The sequence below is a fragment of the Alexandromys fortis genome, unplaced genomic scaffold, assembly GCF_014885135.2.
Source record: "Alexandromys fortis isolate MF-2015 unplaced genomic scaffold, M_Fortis_MF-2015_v1.1 scaffold_20, whole genome shotgun sequence".
In the NCBI taxonomy this organism is placed as follows: Eukaryota; Metazoa; Chordata; class Mammalia; order Rodentia; family Cricetidae; genus Alexandromys; species Alexandromys fortis.
This window is the reverse complement of record NW_026067903.1, coordinates 150,372-165,019: the sequence shown is the minus strand read 5'-3', so window position 1 is coordinate 165,019 and position 14,648 is coordinate 150,372. Positions and strand designations below refer to the sequence as shown.

Genomic DNA, 14,648 nt, shown 5'->3' with positions numbered 1-14,648 from the left:
AGACTGATCACAGTTACAGTTGGCTTTTCCTAATTGTGAGTTCCTCATCTAAGGATTCAACCAACCACGCATAAGAAAAGGTCAAAGCAGCATTCTGGAATGCTCCAGAAAGCAAATCTTGAATTTGCTACATGAAGAGTACTATACCACATTGCATGTATGACGTGATATGTAGGCATTATGCCAGGTACACCTGGAGGTAGTCTATGTGCAGATGTGGTTGGCTTATGTGCAAACATGACACCATCCAATGAATGCCCTTGAGGGCCCATGTATCTGGGAGGTCTGGAACCAATTCCCTGTGGATATATGTCCTACAGAAAGCCAAACGCCTGAGGGAAGAAAATAAGCCCAGCTCTCATCAAAAAGACAAATTCATCCCAAACCAACATCATTACACTGGAGTCAGAACTGCCAAGTTCAAGGGTATCAGTGGAGTGAGAAGCACAGTGTGTACTGAGCTCATAAGCAGAGTCCTTGCTGTCGGGGACTCCTTGTCCTGGGGTTTCATTTTCCCCATTTATTTCTTTGATTTAACAGGAAAAAAAAATGTCTTGGCTTCCACACCAGGCTAGTTCTCCCCTGGAATTAATATTGATAGTATTTTTACTCTCTTTAGCCTTTTGTCCCTCTTGGGATCCTGTAGTTCTCTGGCAAAGCAGCCAGAGAGGAATTACAGTGGAGGCCACCCTCCCAGATTCCTGCTGCGGGTTCCTCAGCTTGTCAGCTATTCTGCAGTGCATGCGCATCAGAGGGCAAGCAAATCACAGGGAACTACTGGTTAGCTTGGGATTACAACAGGTTTGCCATTTTTGATCTGGGTTTTCAAGAGTCTCCTATCTACTGTAGTGAAGATGGTATGGATTGCTTGTCTTCTACTTTCTGGCTTTCCTACATGTGGAGCAAGCTGGGCTTGGAAGTCAGCGGCTTATGCTGTGAAGAGTAGTTCATGGGAAAAGGCTTTTCTTTTTTTTTCCAGATATGGCAACGCATTGGAGAAATGAAATAGAGATGGAAACAAGGGATTACAGAAAGGTAAATATCTTCTTCTGATTTATGATTTCCTTTGTTTTGATTTTCTTTTGACTTCAGGATTATAGCTCTCGATGAGACATAACCTACAGACCAACTACAGAAAACGAAAACTAGTTTTCTTACTATTTTCTTTGCAAAGCTGTGACTGGATGCCGTTTCAGATCTAAGATGTCAAAATTAAAGGCTGCCTGAGGTTTGAAGTGTCACCACCTGGCATGGTCTAGGTTGGTCTCATTCTCTTTGTGTGATTGATGAAGAAGGTCATTGTCTTGATCAGAATACTGTGAATGGATTCATTGGGTGGCATTCCAAAATCATCAAAGGATGTCCTGTTTCATGATAGACCACCAGCCCACGTCTATCAGCTAAGAAGAAAGTCAGAGCAAACGTGGTATGCAGCCCACTCTGTCAAGACATTAACTTTCTCATTTCTTTACTCCCCTGCAACTCAAAGCAGCTAGGAATCCAGCAATATCCCACAGTAGTAACTCTGGGAACAAGAAGGGTCTTAGTTAGGGTTTCTATTGCTGTGAAGAGACACCATGACCAAACAATTCTTATAAAGGAAAACACTTAATTGGGATGGCTTATAGCTTCAGAGGTTTAGTCCATTAGTCTCATGGGGGGACATGAGGGCATGCAGGCATGTATGGTTCTGGAGAAGGAGCTCAGAGACCTACTTCTTGATCTGCAGGCAGCAGGAAGTGAAGAACTCGTCACACTGGGCACAGCTTGAGCACACGAGACCTCAAAGTCCACACCCACAGTGACACGCTTGCTCTAACAAGGTCACACCTACTTCAACTAATAGTGTCACTCCCTTTGGGGACCATTTTCTTTCAAACCACCACACAGGGTGTTTTCTTTGAGTCTCATCTAAGCAGTGTGATCTAAGACCAGGTCTTTGGGGGTGACTCTTCCTTCCCATCCTTGACTTTGCCCCCAGAGCAATGTGGATATTCTAGATTTTGCTGCAGGATTGAGGCTAGCAGTAATACTCAGATATGAGGACTAGTCAACAATACAGAGCTCACCACCAAAGGCAAGATGGCACCAACAGAAAGGCGGGTCACCTTTGCTTATTGGGGAACCTCTTGAAGATGTCAAAAGCTTATTTTATATGCCCTCACAATGCTTTAATAATTGCACCATATGAATACAATTATCTGCACTGTTGAGGAATGGGGGGGGGGGCAGAGAGATAAGACTTCTGGCATTGGTGCCAGAAGAAAACAGTCTCTGTCTGTCTGTCTCTCTGTCTCTGTCTCTCTGCCTCTCTGTCTCAGATGCACATGGATGTGGACATGTGAAGGTCAGAGGACAACTTCTAAGAGTCAGTTTTCTCCCTTCACCACTGGGTCTCTGGGAGAGAACTTAAGTCATCAGCCTTGATAGTGTGTGGTGTGTCTACTTGCTGAGCTGTCGTACCCACCACACAATAGAAGTTTTACTCCTAACACTATTTCAGGATTTTTTTAAACTAATAAGTGGCCTATTATTTTATTTTTATTATTACAATCATCTCTTTTTATGGCTTTCTTTTTTAGCAAGCCACCCTATTTTTGCAGGAGTAAGAATGTTTATCTTTGCATCTTGCTCTCTGGTCCAAAGGCAGCTGCTTCCAGTGCAGCAGCCTCATGGCCACACACTTTGTGGTCTCCGGCTCTTCCTCCACTGGAGGCTGAGTTTTACCATCTGCATTAGCCAGAGCTCCCCGGGCTCTTTTACAAACAGATTCAGTTCCCACAAGGAAGAAGGAAGAAAGGAATTTTCCAGATCTCTAGAAAGGCAATGTGCTTTCTGTCTTAACCACGTAGCATCCTCATTAGCCCACCCCAGACAAATCACTATCCATTTTTGATGTCTAAAAGCAATTGCAACCACGTTACCTTAACCAAGCTCCGTAATAAGAGCCAAGAGTAACCAGAACGGGAATGAAAAACACATGGCGAAGATGGGAACAACATGTCCACTCAAGTACCTTTGCAGTTTGCTCTCTCAAGACATGTTGCCGAGGGCTGGGGAGGCTGTTCCACAAGACGGGGTGTGGGGGGTGGGCTCAGGGGCCCCTGTCTCCCTCCCTGATCAACAGGAAAGGGGGCTGTGACGGAGAACCGGGATTTCCCACATCAACCTTCTGCTCCATTATGGGAAAGGCTGGATGCGGGAGCAGTTTCACAGATCCTCAAACTATTCATAGTAAGGCCTGGCCTCGGGCTGGGGTATTTTCCGTTCGTGACGTGGCACGGAGGGGACTGGGGCAGAGCACATGTCCGCAAATGCTCAGAACTCCAGTATGCCATGGAGCCTGGCGTATGCGCAGAGGCTGCCGTGGCCGTCATTACCGTAGCTGCTTTAAACTTCTCTGAGAGTTCTACGCCAGTGATTCTGTCACTTTCCAGGGAAAAGTGCAGACTTTTGGTACTGTTTTTTTTTGTTGTTGTTGTTGTTGTTGTTTTCTTTTTTTCTTTTTTTTTCTTTTCTTTTTCAAAAAGACACGTGCTGATCGAAACGAACAACTGGGAAGCTGCTTCATCCGCTCTCTCAAACCTTGCCATCCGCGGGTCGGAGGGTTTTTGAGAGAATGCATGCTATTAGACGAGTCGTTCTAAGAATCCAGACGAAAGCAGAGAGGAAGCAAACAATACAGTCTAAGACCAGAGATCAGGAACTCGGCAGCAATCGCACCGAAGGGCAAGTCATAGCCGCTTCTGGACTTGGACAGACAGGGCGCTAGGATATAGCATTGCAATACACCATTGGGAAAGAACTCCTAATCTTCCTTTCCGAGGCTCAGGTTCTTTTCTGATTTTGTATTTTTTCTAGCGTATTTCATTTTGCTATTCAGAATACGTTGGTCTGCCTCCATGGACTTGATATGCAACTCTCATGACTCGGTATGCTAGGGAGACAAGAGATGAAGAGTTTTGTGGAGACCCAAACAAGGCAGGAGTCCTTTGAGCCCTTGGAGAGGACAGAAGAGGCTAAAGGCTAGTTTAGGGTCATGCCATAAACTAGCAAGTGACTAGGACCAGCTCTTCAGTTTTGACAGATAGTGCTGGAGGCTCCTAGAGTCAGCCTGAAAGCAGCTGGACTTTAGCCTTTCTGATTTTCTACAAGAAAGCAATTCAAGCATGTGAGTCGGCAGGCAAGCTCGCAGAAGCCACATGCTTCCAGTGTTGGCAGCACCACTGGAACCTCCGGTGTCTGGGTTCTGAGAATTCCAGTCAACGGATTTTGGTTCTGCCTTCAGGAAGGGCAACAAAGACTTTCCCAAAAGCAAACTTTTGGACCCAACAAGCATGTAGCCCTTAAACGATGGAGAAACGTTTTGAGAACAATGAAGTTAGGCAATCTCATCATCGGGCAATTTTGTCACTGTGTGAGCCGCAAAGCAGGCTTTTCCTCAACCCCAGATGGTGTGGCCTCCTACACGTGCGGGCTGGAAGGGTCAATGTACCGCTTCTTATTGCAGCACCGCACAGCACGCTACTTACTGCACTCAGCATGGCAGACAACTGGGACATCATGGCAAGGTTCAAGTAAGAAAGTAAATATTGAAAAGATACAGTAAAAGTCCTTGGTGAGAGCCATTGTTTTCAACCTCCACCGTGCTCAGGTGGTGGTGTCACCGTACTGCTTTGATCTAACCGCCATTCTGAAGCACGTTTAAAGAACTCTCCAAAGGGCCTCCGTTTGGGCAATACACTTTGTAAATGTTGGGACCGTCCTCTGTAGGGAGAGACGAGGAAAGCGTGTCTGCATACATCTCGTTGCTATGTGTCAAACACACAGCCCCATGTGTACATTCACCTCTCTTCTCTGACATTGCAATACACACAGCAAGCAAAGGGCAGACAGGACACAACTCACTGGTTGCAGGTATATACCCTTCCCCAGTCATTCAGGAGCTTGCTGAGGGTCCCCTGGTCCCTTCCACCAAAAGTGGTGGTCCTTTTAGGAGTTGCTTATCAGATATCCCGTACATTACGATTCATAACAGTAGCAAAATTACGGATATGAAGTAGCAATGGAAATACTTTTATGGTTGGCGGTCAGCATAGCATGAAGAACCACACTAAAGGATCACCGCTTCAGGAAGATTGAGAATCACCAGCCCAGAGGAACAGAGGCCCCTCTGGGGTTCTTGCAGCTCTGGGAACATTTGTATATTTTCCTGTGGAGAAGCCCTGTGCCTCTAATGGGTGAGGTCTAGATAGGATCATCAGAAGGGTTTGGGAGCCAAGAAGGTGGCAAATGCTGAGGCTCAGGGAAACGACAGCTCAAAATGAAGCCTCGGGAGCAAAATTCTTTGCTGACCTTCCACTAAACCCCTGTCCCTCCTTCTCCCTTGAGGCAAGCCACAGGAGTCCAGATTGCTCTTTCCATAGGCAGGTCATGGCAATTGGAATCACTCTTCCCCAAGTCAGTCATGAAATAGAAAAATCGTCCTCTAACGTTCCTGTCTATAGAAATTAGATTTGAACTACTTACATATGTGTTTGAATACAGACATATGAGTGCCATGATGCTTGTGTGGGGGTCAGAGGACAACCTCTGGTTGGGGCCCTTGCCTTCAGCTTCTTTGAGACAGGGTATCTTTGTTGTTTGCAACTGTAAATGCCAAGATAGCTACTCTAAAAGCTTCCAAGGATTCTCACATGGCCGCCTCCCTTCTCACCATAGACCTCGTATAAATGCGTGCTATGCGTAGCTCTCTGTGGGTTCCGCAGATTCAAAATGAGGTTCTGATGTGTGTGAGTCAAGGGCTTTACCCCCTGAGCCCTCTCCCCAGAACCTCCCCTGCCTTTTCACTTAGGAGTTAGTTAGCCACAGGAAAATTCTCTCATCTACCTAGTCTGAGAGTAGACTATAGACTTTCAGTTCCGAAGACGAAGGGCCCTGCCTCACACCTGGGAGGAAGGAATGCGGCACCCAGAGGCCACAAACAATAGGAACAAGCCCTGTGGCTTTCCCACTTGTCAGTCTCCACTGGGTCATCACTTTTTCCCAGTCACATCTCTGAGGCTCAGAGCACAGCAGCTCCTGCCTTACAGACCCCAAGCATGAAAATGGATTCTTCTTCCTAGACCTGTGCTCTTTAATCTGAAGGTTTTTAATTGTCCGGTCCCAAAGAACCAGGACAAATAGTTCACTGAGGTGCCTATTAGCATGCCAAAGTACTTGTTGGCAGCTTGCTGACCGCCAGGCTCACTCAGTACCTGTGGCTCCTCTCTGCTCTTCCCACCTTTACCCCTACCCTGAACCCCTCTAACCCCGGGTCTTGCCTTCCCTTCCCCCAGCTTCTCTTTCATATACACATATATATGAAGTGGTTGCCATTTCAGCCACTTACTTGCTTGGTCCTCACTCTCTTGGTCCTCTGCTTTTGGTCCCGACTCCTCCCTCTCTCTCTTCTCTTACCTCTTTAGTCCCCTCCCCTCTGATGCCCGACTTCAGTCTGCTGGTCATGGCCAGTCTGCTGCCTTCTCTCCCTGCTCTGGACTCTTCCAGATGCCTCTGTACTCTCGCTCATGAACAATGAGAACCTTCTCTTCTCCTGTCCCTTGTAGTGGCTATGTCCTCGTTTCCATCCACTTAGGCCATGTACCGTTTGCACTCCGGCAAATGCCTTCTGTGTCCCTCCTGTTAACCCGGCAGTTGCTAGTTGATTTCAGCAGATTCCAGTGATTGGCCTCCCGAGGGAAAGTTCAAACACCACTCTGTGAGTATCATTGTGCTGACAGCTGCTGCCTGCCTGACTCCTGGTCTCTGCTCAGACTTACTGCGTTGGGACCTAAAGAATCTTCTGTCTGTCTGTCTTTCTGTCTCTGTCTCTCTCTCTCTCTCTCCACTAAGTTAGACCGCTATCTGGGGCATCTCCTCAGACAGTCTCTTGGCATTGCCTGTGGGCTCTGTCCAGTCTCAGGAAATTGAGATTCCCGTAGACCCTGCAACCTGACTTTGACACCAGTCGCCCTGTTTTAGAGAGGGCTCTTGGCAACTGCTGTGGACCGTGACTGTGCCCACCATTCCCTTTGTCTTTATATATCACTTTGTTCTGTTACCCTGCTGGTCTTGGGGCTTCTGCCTGTCCTGGTCTGACCAACCTTGGCTTCCTGACTGCTTGGGCCTGGTTTGTCCTGGAGGACACTGAGCTTGGTCAGTCTTTCTGTTGGCTCCTTCGGGGGTTAGAGGCCCCTCCTCCATCCATCCTCTGTCACGGGGCTCCTTCAGGGTCTGCCTGCTGCTCCTAGCATTCTGCACAGGCACCAGGCTCCTGGTGAGTGGGAGGTACAGCTCAGCCTGTCTCCTCCAGCAGGGCTTTCATTTCTCCCGAGACTGATTTTTATCACATATCTGTGGTCTCAATCATATGTTTGGGGTTCCTGTGAGACTGATGATTTGGTGAGATATGGCCATTTTCAAAGTTAATTGGGAATCTGTGGCACCCTGTATTGCAAACCAGCAGGGCAGAAGAATGAACGCCCTGTGCAGTATATCATAGGAGCCCCAAGCCAGGCTCCTGGGCCTCCCACCTCTTTCATAACAAATGGGAAGAGGCTACAGAACACCTTTCAGGGTGATGGGGGTTAAGCCATCTTTCTGCCACAGAGCCATTCCCCTAAGATGTACACACTCCATCCCTGGTACCTGTGGGCATCGTGCCTTACTAGGAGAATGGGCATTGCATGTGTGATTAAGGGTCACAACGTGAGGAAATTGTCTTGGATTAACTTGTGGCCCGAGTGCCCTCCTGAGAGCCCTTACTACATGAAAGACAATGTCAGGGAGAGGTTTGAAGATGCTCTGCTGTTGCCTTGGAAAGGGAGGCAGGAGCCATAGGCTCTAAACACAGGCAGCCCTCAGAGCTGGAAGAGTCGAGGAAATGAATTTGTTCTGCTGTGTACTCCATTCTAATGCCTCAGTCTTAGCTCATGGAGACACACGACAGACTTCTCACCTTCACGGCTAGAAGACCATGAACTTCGACAGGTTTAAGACAGAACATTGATCCTGACTGATGGACAGCCTCAATGTGAAGCTGAGGTAGTCACCGTCGTGCTTCAGTTGTGTGGATTTCTCTGCGGTTCCTCATTTGAAAGCCAGGGATTATAAAAGTGCCAAAGTGAGGCTATTGTTTCCATGGCATTTGCATCATATTTACATATTTGCATATTCATTGCTCATGGCACGTCATCTGGAGATGGATGTGTGAGAATGTGAATAGCTTCCTCATAAATAAATGCTTTGCCATTTTACTTTTAGGGATTTGGACATCCATAGGTTTTAGAACCCCAAGGGATCCTGAATCTAATTCTCTGTATATATAACTTTATACATGCCACATTCATACGTGTATATACACAGAGTATTTCCAGGTGTACATATGTGTAAGATAATGCTCTGAAGGAAATATAGAAGGAGAAGCAAGTAAGATGAGGCACTAGAAGGTGGCTGTCAGCTTTAGATGGGGTGACAGGTGGATCTCAGATGTGGTTTGATGAAGAAGAGACTAAGATGTGTGAATCTTAGGTAAGCACATGGTGGACAGAGGCCCCATCAAGTATGAAGGTCCTCAGCCCAGCTGGGAGGAGGTCGATGTGACTGGACACCTCTAAGTAGAGAGGAGGACATGCAGGCTGGGACTAGTTTTCTGGCCCCTGGATCGTGCAGGAGTCCGTCGGCTATGCTTAGAATTTGGCTGTGCTGACTCAGGAAGCCTTTCTAGGGTTTTGGGGAGGGCAAGCTGTGTTCGAGTTCAAGTTACACGTACAATAACAAGCTTGTAAAGGCAGCTAGAGGTGAGGCTAAGTGCACACTGGTCTGTGTGGCTGTCTGGATGCTCCTGCTTTGGGCTTGGTTCGTCGGCACTCCCCAGGAAAGAGAGGGGTGCTGCTTAGGAAAGGAAAAGCAGCTGGAGGGAAGAGAGCCAGGCCCCGCCCAGTGGATCAGCAGCCAGACAGGAGGATCAGCTGCTCTTGCTAGAGTCTAGGACTGCGGGCCTATCCGTTCTTCCACCCCAATCTCCACACATGAAGGAGACTGACCTTGGCGCTGTGACCTTGGCACTTGGGAACCCAAGCTCCTGACTTGTTGAGGACCGTGTTTGAATCACAAGGTCCCTTCTCAACCTTTCCCTACATCTTGCAGAGTTTCCCACCTGGAAGTGTGTGCCAGAATGGCATGGAGATTGGGATTATTTCTTCCTCTCAAGGATGCTTGCCAAGCGTGGTTCACTAGAGTGCCAACACATTGGCACCTGCTTATAGGACTTCTTTGCATTTTCAGTTTGTAGGGGCAAAGAAAGGGGCACCTACAATGAAATTTGTCTGTGTAGGTAATCAGTTCTCTTAGCTTTGTGGATTGTTGTAGTTTTATCACTCTTTCGCTGACTTTCTCTGACCGCCCTCTGTCTTCTGACTCTGGGGTTGGAAGAGAAGAACTCTTGACCATGGGACCTCAGTTCAACACAGTTAAAACTGGCTTTGAAATAAAGATTATACTGTTTTTGTTCCCTAAATTGTGTTTTGAGAGAAACACATGTCTCCTAAAATTAATTAAAAGACTGTGGCTAAAAATTGGATGATTGTTCAGAAATGGAAGCTTCTAAACTGTGGAATTTATAGAGCATCATTCGGCCAACCTCCAACACACTGGTCCCACCCCTACACTGTGGAGAATGAGAATTCCAAGGCAGAGGATCTACTCAAGGGTACATCATCATCAAATATTAGTGTTCAGTGCCCAATAAAATGCCACTTAAGACATTATTCTAAGCACCATGTTCTTGCACGGTATACAAAGGGGTCAGGAATGAACATCAAGCCAGCTTACCAGCCAACATCCCCAAAGGAGAAAACTGTCAGCTAAGAGGAAAGCTCCAAGCTCCTCCCTTTGGCTTTCAGGATTCCTAGAACTCTTAAGTACGAATTGACCCCTACAGTTTAGTTTCACAAATATTTGCTAGACAGTTGGGTGAGTCTCTGTGCCAGCTCTGAGTCTGACTAAGAAGGGTAAATACACCCTTCCCAAGCTCCAGGGATGCTTGGTACCTTGAAGAATCTATGGGAGGGGAGGTTGGCATTTCCAGTTTCTGTTCCGATTTGCGTTGCTCTCACTGTGGGTGGGCCCCATCCTGCTCTCCCACTCAGTGCTTCTGAGCCTCTAGGATCTAACAGGCCTCCTCAGAGAGGGGCATGAGCCCTGTGGGGCACAAGCATAGCTGTGTGGTACACTCACAACAGTGCTGGCTGGGCCCATGCACACCCAGCACCCACTTCTTTTCTCCCTCCCATTCTAACTGAATGAAAAAAAAAATACAAACAGTATTATGTGCGTAAGGACACGCGAGGTTCTGTGTGGATGCCGGAGGCAGACAAATGCATTCACTGACCAAAAATTCCTCCAGACGCACCAGCCACCATGACTGCTGCTGCACTGCCTACAACATGGTCAGGTTCTTTACCTTTTTTTTTTTTTCTTTCCACTTTTATTTGAAAAAGCCAAGACACTTCTTTATTTCCTTTCATAAAATATTGAGTGTTAGAAAGTCACTAACAACAAGAACAAAAAAAAAAAAAAAAAAAAGGAAGCCAGCACTGGTCCCTAAATCATTAGACTTCAAACACACTTGGTGGATTTCCTGGGCCTTAGAGAAACCACATTTGTTTCCATCTCTACATCTTGTCCCCGGTCTTTCCCACTGCCGCGTTCACAGACGTCAGGAATCCATCTCTGCTTCCTACAGGCTGAGCACGCCAAGAGCAGCAAGCCGGTAAGCAGCATTCCCCTGTGGTCTCTGCTTCAGTTCCTGCCCCGACTTCCCCTCATGATGGACTGAAAGCGGAAACAAACACCATCCTCCCCAAGTCACTTTCAGCCATAATATTTGTCACAGCAACAGAAGTCAAACTTAGATACATATATTTTATGTTATTAACTGATACGGGTTTTTCTTTTTTGGTTTGACTCTGAATATTATTTTTTTAAATTGTAAAAAAAACTGTTTTTAATTATTTTTTATTCCTATGTGTATTTTAAATGCAAACGAAGCAGTAAATTGTAAAAACGCTCTTTGAAGTTAAAATTTGATGAAAAAAATTAAATGGCAGAGGACTTGCATAGTATGATAGTGGCCTGTATTCCATTTCCACCAAAAAAATGAAAATATTTATCTTTACTAATTTTCGCTTTTAAAATACCATATTTAGGAAGCACATCTGTTACATAGCAGATTGCCCAAGGCTTCTCTTTGTTCCTTTCTATTTTCACTCTCAGTTTAACACAATGGGGATAAAGTGATACGCTTTGGATAAACCAGTGGTATTAGCAAAAAAAAACAGGAAAGCAAATTCGTGAGGCTGGCTGGCTGGGTCCGCAGGGAAATGTGTTTGCAGGCGCAGGCCTGATGACTTGGATCCAATCCCAGAATCCATGTAAAAGTGGAAGGAGAGAACGAACTCCAAAGAATGTCCCCTGACTCCCACAGGCATGCTATGGCACATGGACATACGCATACGGGCAATAATGATAAGGTTTTGAAGGGAGGGTAAGAACAATTGAGCTCTGCATGACTCAAGAGGCTGCAGTAAAAGGTGGAGAAATCACGGGACCCATCTGACCTAGAGGCCGGTTGGTACAGTCTAATAAAATGTTGGCCAAATTTTCAGCTACGCTTTTGATCCCATTTGTGCAACCATGACTAGTATTTTAACACAAGAACTAAGAGGAATCACACTTCCATTTAGAAATAGTCAGTTTTCAAAACATTGGATTTTGAGTAGACAGTAAAAGTAGATGGACCATAAATGAGACATAAAATAGGTTACCATATAACCTGAGTATATTTATAGTTAATGTATATTTATATACTTTTAAAATAAAAACAGATCCTCTTCAATTATAATGAGCACATATTTTAAGATGAATCAAAAACACTTCATCGTGGAAGGAAGATATAACCCAAATGGCTGAAGATCTCTTTTTCTCCTTTAACACTGTTTATGTTGATGATTGCTCTTCAGCAAGGATGTCTAGAATCAAGGGGCAGTAATGGGACTGAGAAGATGGCTCAGGGGGTAGAGTGCTGGCTGTACAAACGTGAGGACCAGAGTTCAGATCCCCAGCGTCAGAGTAAATGCCGGGTGGGTGTGGCGGTCAGCCTAGGATCCCAATGCTGATGACGTGGTGTCAGAGGGTCCGTGGAGCAAGCTGCTAGATTAGCTGGAATAGGGAACTCTTCATTCGTGTACAGATCGGTCAAGGAAGAAACCTGACGTCAGCTTCTGGCCTCCACAAATGTATGCACACACACACACACACACACATTTGTACCACTCCCACATGCACCACACACATGTGAATACACATACATACGTGCAGTCACATTGCACACATAAACAAAAATGAAATTAAGACAAGAAAAAGGAAGAAGTGTAAAAATGGAAGAATGGTTATCATGGGTAGACCCACACATAATTTCCTCCCTTCTCTTTCTGCCGTTCTGCCTTTTCTATGTCAAGTAAACACTATCTGTATAGCTAAGAAAAACCAAAGGAAAATATAAGCACCAAGGATATGGCTTTACCTCCTATTTTGGTGGGGAAAGAAGACTTAAAATGAACACCAGGGTCACATATTCCAAGTCCTAAGTATTTTGAGATGAAGAGCAAAGTATCCTCACTCTAGGTTTGAAAATTGAGGGAAAGAAGGAGGTGGTCTAGGATCTTGGATGGAAAGTTCTAGAACCACTAAGTAGGATGATGAAAAGTGCAAGTTCAAAACATGCTTAACAACAGATGGGGTCCACACAGTCAGAGAACCCTGTATTGGGGAGAATGTACGGCTCTTAGTAGATTTTCTATATTACATTCTCCTAAGGCTGGGGAGGTCTAGGCTGGCCACAGAATGTTTGCCTGGCATTCACAAGGCCCTGAATTTGATCCTTGGCTTTTTCATTTCTGGAAATCATTTATTTCATTATTGATTTTTGTGTATACATGAGTGTCTTTATGTACCTATGCATGTACATGTTATCCACAGAGGCCAGAAGGGGGGTGTTAGGGCCCCTGAAGCTGGAGTTACATGTGATTGTAATATGCCTGCTGGGACCCAAACTCTGTTAGGGCCCCTGAAGCTGGAGTTACATGTGATTGTAATATGCCTGCTGGGACCCAAACTCCAGTCCTTTGGAACCTCTCCACTCCCCTAGTCCTTTTTAAATACTGGGAAAAGCTTCTACAATGCAACGATTTGAACTAATAGGTCTTCTACTCAATGAAAGACAGGATGAATCCCACCATGTGCCATGCTTTATCACAGTCCAATCAGTTATCAGCCTAATAATAACACAGATTCCAATTCGCAGAAACGAGAAAACAGCAGCAATGAACTGATAAACAGCACCTGAGAGATAAGACCATATAAACCTAAGACTTGGGTGTCTAGTCTATGGCTTCAGAATCAAAACAGCAACAGCCAACCAACCAAGTAAATAACAAAATAACTGGGGTAGAGATATTTTTAAATTATGATCGAGTCTAGTAAGAGATGCTGGCCTATGCCACGTTGATTGTCACCTGAGTCGGGTTATCGATACTGAGAACGTTACGCTATCTGCCAGATGTAGTCAGTCCTGTACATCTTAGCGGCAAGAAATGGTAAGATACGCACACATTTGCTTTAAAGTGCACAACAGCTCTGGCTTTCAAACTATCAGCTGTAGTGCGTAAGTCATCTTGTATAAACATACTTTCCCAGAGTCATCAGACACATCGGTAATTGGCCTTTCCACCCAGGCCTCCCGGAAATACTGGGATGGGGAGGGGATGGGGGTGGGAGTGGGTTCTTAAGTACACCGCAGCTTGACCCTAGCCTGTGTTTATCTTAGGATTTTTTTCTTCTTCCTTTGCTTTCTCTTCTAAAAATTCTTCTGGTTGTCAGTTCTGGTTCCCATAGAGGCAGGCTATGGTGAAGACGGGCTTGAGTTGTTCTCAGCATCTAAGCAGGTACCACAGCAGGCATTTGGGGAGCTGGTGACCTGAAGTCCCAGTGCCTATCAGAGTACAGAGCACTCCCTTGGCACTGAGCACAGTGCCATCTAAGCACAGTGGGCATGGGAGTATGACGCAGACACGTCCTGCAACCGACAGGTGTGAAGAGGAGGAAAAGCCCGAGTAAATATGATTCTTACCTGCGGCATCAGAGCGCTTCCTTCTGCCCTGCCACCAGACCAGTGGGGATGAGGGCCACCGCTGTGCAGGCTGTGCGCCTCATTGGACTGCCTCAATGTTGTGGGCGTCTGTCAACAGCGCTATAAATAAGGCATGTCCACTGGCCCGGCCCAGTAGATAAGAGCCCAACCCTGGCTCCTGCAAACCTTTTTTGGTCTCTAAATGTAAGAAGTCTCAGGCCCCAGTTGGGAAAAGGCTGTTGTGTACACTTTTCCTATTTGGCCTGCTGGTCTCAAGGACACCCTAGGTCTCACGTGTATTTCAGCAATCCAAGAGCAGCCCAAACAGGGAGGCCATTAGGTCCAGAACCTCCAAGGCTATATGCCTTGCTTGGAGGCTGCAGGCAGCTGGTGCGTGAGTAGGAGGGTACTTTTCTGG

At 46.1% G+C, this 14,648-nt stretch overlaps 1 protein-coding gene across 1 annotated transcript in view; it reads right to left on the bottom strand.

Moving 5' to 3' along the window:
- The window catches only part of Fhl2 (four and a half LIM domains 2), a 66,463-nt gene extending 52,067 nt beyond the window's left edge, over positions 1-14,396 (bottom strand). The window contains exon 1 of the mRNA XM_050134771.1: positions 14,231-14,396. Within this exon, the coding sequence (XP_049990728.1) occupies positions 14,231-14,239 (9 nt within the window). The 5' untranslated portion in view covers positions 14,240-14,396. The remainder of the gene's footprint in view (positions 1-14,230) is intronic.
- Positions 14,397-14,648: the final 252 nt, after the last annotated feature.